The 6,000-nt window shown below is 42.8% G+C and overlaps 1 protein-coding gene across 6 annotated transcripts in view; it reads left to right on the top strand.

Moving 5' to 3' along the window:
* Nucleotides 1-1,010: 1,010 nt before the first annotated feature.
* Nucleotides 1,011-6,000, top strand: part of SPATA7 (spermatogenesis associated 7) — a 30,482-nt gene continuing 25,492 nt past the window's right edge. For 2 of the 6 annotated variants that reach the window (XM_066276862.1, XM_066276861.1), the window contains exons 1-3: nucleotides 1,011-1,174; nucleotides 1,419-1,536; nucleotides 5,255-5,329. In XM_066276862.1, coding sequence (XP_066132959.1) covers nucleotides 1,160-1,174; nucleotides 1,419-1,536; nucleotides 5,255-5,329 — 208 coding nt within the window. In that variant the 5' untranslated portion in view covers nucleotides 1,011-1,159. The remainder of the gene's footprint in view (nucleotides 1,175-1,418; nucleotides 1,537-5,254; nucleotides 5,330-6,000) is intronic. The other 4 variants (XM_066276866.1, XM_066276865.1, XM_066276864.1 and 1 more) reach the window with 2 other exon arrangements.

Raw genomic sequence — 6,000 nt, 5'->3', positions numbered from 1 at the left:
CACCAGAGGTTCAGAATGGTTTGGAAACTAATTTAAGATCTAGTTGGCAAGTAGCAGAAAACTCACAATTGAATTTCACTCATCTGGTTCCAAAGCCAGTACTTTTTCCATTACAGCAGTCACTCTCAAAAGGAGAAGGGGAGAAGTAGGGGGCGCAATTTTGACTCCCCAAGGGACATTTAACACAAAATGTCTGGAGACATTTTTGTCAAAACCAGGTAGAGTGGGTGGGTTGCTACTGGCATCTAGTGGGTAGAGACCAGGGATGCTGCTGGACATGTTAATGCACAGGACAGCCCCCCCCACAACAAAAAATTATGCACCTAGCCCCAAAAGTCAATAGGGTTGCTGTTGTGAGGCGCTCGCTACATTACAGAATGCTTCCTGCCCTGTTCTGATCTTATTTCCAAGGATTCAAGGGTAACTGCTTCAAAATTAAACAAATTGTATAAAAAGCTACGTTAATGTTGCAACTCTCTTCCATCATAAAGACAGATTGGAGCTTTAAGATTAAAAAGCACGGTGGAGCTGGGAGTGGATGAGAAGGAAAGCTCAGTGAGCAGAAAGGAAATGCAAACTGATTACTGTGCTTAAGAGTAAACATGTAGATGCTTTCCATCCTCGGGATTTTCACTAATCCAAATGTTCACGGACTGCTTTAAACTTTAATTTTTTGGAACTAGTTCAATGATACTCTAACCCCAATCAACATTTGGGTTCGACTTTTTTCCGGGACCCAGGGGATGTGGATGCCAGAGGAGACTACCTTCTTTCCCCGCTCTTCCCGCAGGGACAGGGACTGCCAGGTGCTGCTGGCTTGGCTCCTGCCTGGAAGCTGCTCTATGGAGGGCTGGCAGGAGCCCAGCTCAGCAGAGCGGCGCTCGGAGCGCTGGCCCCGCGCGGTCCCTCCACCCCTGACTACGTTCCCACTCGCTCGGGTATTCCCGGGGGCGGGGCTGCGGAAGCGCGCGTCCTGCGCCGTGACGTCACAGTCCCGACGCCGTGGATCAGGCCCCTAGCAACCGGCCTTGCGACAGTATCCCGCCGTTGCTGCGGCTCCTCGTTGATGATCCTCAGCTGCAAGGGCTGGCCCAGCCCCGGGAGGGACCCGAGGGATCCAGCGTGTCCCCACGGCAGCTGCAAGAAGATCTAACCATGAATGGCAGCCGAAGAGGTAAAGGGCGCCGTCTCGCGCCCCGTGCTGTGCCGCGCACCGGGCCTCTGGTCCGGCGTCCGCGGTCCGAAATCGGGGGGCCGGGTCCCAGCGGCGCGAGTTCCAAAGGCCGGGTCCTGGGCGCTCTCTGTCCGCTTCTTAGTGTCCACTATGGGCCTGAGTGTTGTCCTGGGCACCAGAGAAGGCCCTGCTTTTGGAGTTGACAGGTCCACTGCTTGCTCAGAATTTGCCACCCTGATTCTAGGAGGCCCTGTCCCCTGATCGGGACCGTGCAGCCTTTACTACCTCGATGGCCCCGGGCAACAGAAGCCAGATTTGGTCTTTGGAGTCGGACCTCGCTCAGCCCCCTGCACTCCGCAGAGGTGTGACCCTCAATTTATTCATCCTTTCTATATGGGGGTAAAACACCCATGTCATAGAGTTCTTGAGGATTAAATGCGTATGGTACAGGTAAAGCCTCAGGCACCTTGTAGGTACTGAGTCAAGACGAAATTTCCCATTCTGTAATTGGCTCCCTCCCCTCAGAACCATTGAGTAACCCAGGGATTCTGTAACTTTAAAGTGGATAAGGATCACTAAGAGTTGGGTTAAAATGCAGGTAATGATTTAGCAGGTCTGATAATTTTTTGCTTTTCTAATAAGTTTGCAAGTGAAACAGTGTTGCTGGCTACGGGGTTAATAGCAAAGCACCAATCCATAACCACTGTGTACACCTGGCCTTGACTGAGTACTCTCTGGGTCAAGGAGACATCACCATGGGACAGTTGGGTCACATAACTAAATCTCTGTAGAATCATCGGCCCAATCAATGATTGCATCTTCACTCTTTCTGAACAAAGTAACTTTCTTTCTTCAAGCACAATAAGGCAATCTCGGGACCCTCCCTCCCAATTCAATGTTCTTGTCTATTTTAAAGAAGTACCTTTAAATCAAGCTGCTTAATGGTTCATGTACTAAGTCTTGCTGTGAACATAAGTGTGCCTTTCCTATGTAATCATAGTCAAAATAAGTGCTGTTATGAATGTCGGAGCTAATCATCCATTGATTAGCAAACTGTAGATCCCGACACTTGACCAGCCTAAGTTCCAGAAATCACAAACCAATATGCTTTTGTATTTTTCAGAAATTTTATAATATACACTAACGTTAAGCCCTATTTCCAAGTTATCTTATTATTTGACGCACAAAAACAGACTGGTAGACAGGTGTTATCCTCATTTCACAGTGAATACACACTGGGGACTAATAAAGTAAGGGTTCATAAATAACTTGCCAAGGTCACGGTAAGTGTCAGACTAGGCTTTGAATCCAGATGGGGAATATGAAACCCTAGAGCCATTGTTTTTACTTACCTTCTCATGCTACAGGTGGGGGCATGGGAAAGGATATCTGTAAAATTTAGTGTATGATAGACTTAGTAAGTTCTGAGTATTTATTGAATTATTTTTAAAAGTGAGTTCCTGTCAAAATGTAAAAATATATAGTATCAAACATAGTTATTGGCCCTGGCTACTTGGCTCAGTGGTAGAGCGTCAGCCTGGCACTCAGGAGTCCCGGGTTCGATTCCCCACCGGGCACACAGGAGAAGCGCCTATCTGCTTCTCCACCCCTCCCCCTCTCCTTCCTCTCTGTCTCTCTTCCCCTCCTGCAGCCAAGGCTCCATTGGAGCAAAGATAGCCGGGGTGCTGAGGATGGCTATGTGGCCTCTGCCTCAGGCACTAGAATGGCTCTGATGCAACAAAGCGAAGCCCAGAGGGGCAGAGCATCACCCCCTGGTGGGCATGCCGGGTGGATCCCGGTCGGGAGCATTCAGGAGTCTGTCTGACTGCCTCCCTGTTTCCAGCTTCAGAAAAATGCAAAAAAAACCACATAGTTATTGATTTTGAATTTGTAAAACAAATATATTCAACAAATATTTAGGTATCAGTTCTGTTAGATCATAATCATTATTATTGATAGGCAACCATAAATAATTGTAGCCAGAGCCAAAACACTTCTTTTAATAGAGAAGACAGCACTTTCTAAATTTCTTAGATTTCATGAAGAGGTTACCTTTGATGATTTCAGAGCACAAAATATTACAACACCTAAAGTAAAAATCATTGATGGTCTCTTCTGCCATTTTTGCAATCACATATTTTAAACGTTCTTCTAGAAGGCAGATTTTCTGTATGGTGGTGTAGTAGAGCAACAGCCTAAAAAACAAGATATCTTGTTTGTAATCTTTGTTTGCTATTTATCAGATAATCTTCAGCAAATCACTTTTAACTGCCTGGGTCTTAGCTATTTGTAAAATGGTAGGCTAGATAATCTATAAAGTCTTCTTTTCAGCTTCTCAAGGGGGAATGGGGAGAAAAGATGGAGATTGAAGAACTGCCCTTTACCCTGTTAACAGTGACTTAGGAAGAAGTGGAGAGAAGACAACTGATAGATAACTGAAAGATGCTTGATAAAATATTTTTTAAATATGTTGGTCCAACAGAGACAATTATCAATGATATCAGACTCCCAAACATGGCATTCCTGGAAATTCTGCCACAAGATACTCCACCTTTCCTCAATATTTTTCTGGCTGTCTTAGCGACATAACACTGCATATGCTTGCATGTACTGATGAATTTCATTACCTGAGCAAGACCTTTGATCTCTCAAGGACAGGATTTTAGTCCTGATCTCCTTAGAGCAGTGGTCCCCAACCCCCGGGGCCGCGGACCAGTAACTGTCCATGGGCCATTTAGTACCGGTCTGCAGAGAAAGAGTAAATAACGTACATTATTTCCATTTTATTTATATTTAAGTCTGAACGATGTTTTATTTTTTAAAAATGACCAGATTCCCTCTGTTACATCCGTCTAAAACTCACTCTTGATGCTTGTCTCGTAAGTTCGACAATTATATTTAAAAATACCACAGTTTTTACGCCGGTTGCATAATTTTATTTTGTGCATTTATCCGTCCCACCCTAAAGGCCTTGAAAATATTTTCTGACATTAAACCAGTCCGTGGCCCAAAAAAGGTTGGGGACCACTGGCTTAGAGGATGATGTTTTTACCCCCTGGCATTTGATTGGAAGCTACTTTTTCATGCCCCTTTGTATCAATCAAGGGTCCAATCAGAAGTAAGAACCATAAAATGATTTAAACAAGGGAAGTTTAAAGAATCGTTAAACTATCATGGAAGAATAACTATAAAACATAAGAAATTTCTATATGGTACCCAAGAGCCAAGGAAGAATGCTCACGGAAGAACAGAGTTGGAAGGGGGACTTCCAAATACAGACTGTTCAGACAGGGCCCAAGTAAGAGGAACAGGAGTTGGACTAGGTGAACCTTAAGACATCTTTTAAACATTAAGTTCTGATTCTGACTTTTATATATCTCTGTGTGTTTATTTTCTACATAGTAACATATAATTTCTAATTTGTTCAGTTTGTGGGAGAATTATTTTAAATTATTTTTAGGAAAGACTAGCCTATGATTAATAAGTATGTATTAACTCAAAATCTCAGTTCTATTCTATCTCAAAATCATTTAAAAACCCAGTGGATGGTTGGCGCACCAAATGAAGCCAGTATATATCAAAGAACATAACTGGTGCATTTATTATTTTACCCAGTGAAACTAAAGTCCCAAGGTACAACTGTTTTGAAAATAACTTTCTTAAAAGAAAAACTTATTTTGCCTGACCTGTGGTGGCACAGTGGATAGAGCGCAGACCGGGAGCCCTGAGGTCGCCGGTTCGAAACCCTGCACACTTATCTGGTCAAGGCACATATGGGAGTTGATGCTTCCTGCTCCTCCCCCCCCTTCTCTCCTTCTCTCTCTCTCTCTCTCTCTCTCTCTCTCTCTTTCTCTCTCTCTTCTCTCTAAAATGAATAAATTTTAAAAAAAAGAGAAAACTTTTTATCAATGGCTGCTGAATTTTTGTCTGCAATATCATTTCTGGTTAGTAATATGATTGAATAAAAATTTAAACAGCTCTAGTATTAAAGATAAATTTATTATTTTTCAAATGTGCAATATTGTTGTCATTGCGAAAGTTGTGTTTGATTTATTCTAATGCATGTTTTCTTGTTAAAAGTCAGCACAACCCCTGTCCTCCCCAGATCTGCCCCACCGTACCCGTTTAAAGGACATTTGAGCACCAAAAGTAATGGTAAGTGAGGTATTTAAGATGGTGGAAGGTTGTTTGGTAAAGACTGACACTTTATTTGTAGGTTATGACATGATGAAAAGGTTATTTCATTCAGTCAATAGTTGAACTTCATATTATTAATTATAATTATATATTATAGGAATTCTTGAGATTAGTTTAGGAGTTCATTATTTCAAACTACTGTTGTGTCCGGGATGTGAACATGGCTGCCCCTTCTCCCTGCTGCAGCTCCCGTGCAGCTCGACTCCTTGCTGAAGACCACCCTGGTCTGAGCTATGACTTCCTTGTGAAATGGTGGTTCGCAGGTTCTTAAAGACACAGCACTGAAAAGGAAAGGCTGTGCAGAGGAAATGCATTTGGTATCAGGAGCAAACAGGCCTTTTTATTCCACTGGGTTTCTAGGTCCTATGAAGGGACAGTATTTTAAAGCCTTGAAAGTGAATTTTTAATGTGAACTTAAAATATATATTTTTATAATTATAGTTTAAAAGTTTTAAGTCTGGGTTATTAGGCAAAATAATATAATCTTCTTTATTTACGTGAATAATCTTCGATACTCGCTCTTCCAAATGTGAAGGAAAGATCACATTTTCAGTTACCTCATTTACTTACTTATAACAAAGAACATTCACACAGATGCCTGACCTGTCGTGGTGCAGCAGATGGAGCTT

The sequence above is a fragment of the Saccopteryx bilineata genome, chromosome 4 (assembly GCF_036850765.1).
Source record: "Saccopteryx bilineata isolate mSacBil1 chromosome 4, mSacBil1_pri_phased_curated, whole genome shotgun sequence".
Lineage (NCBI taxonomy): Eukaryota > Metazoa > Chordata > Mammalia > Chiroptera > Emballonuridae > Saccopteryx > Saccopteryx bilineata.
The sequence above is the reverse complement of the archived record's forward strand: the minus strand, read 5'-3'. Positions and strand labels throughout refer to the sequence as shown.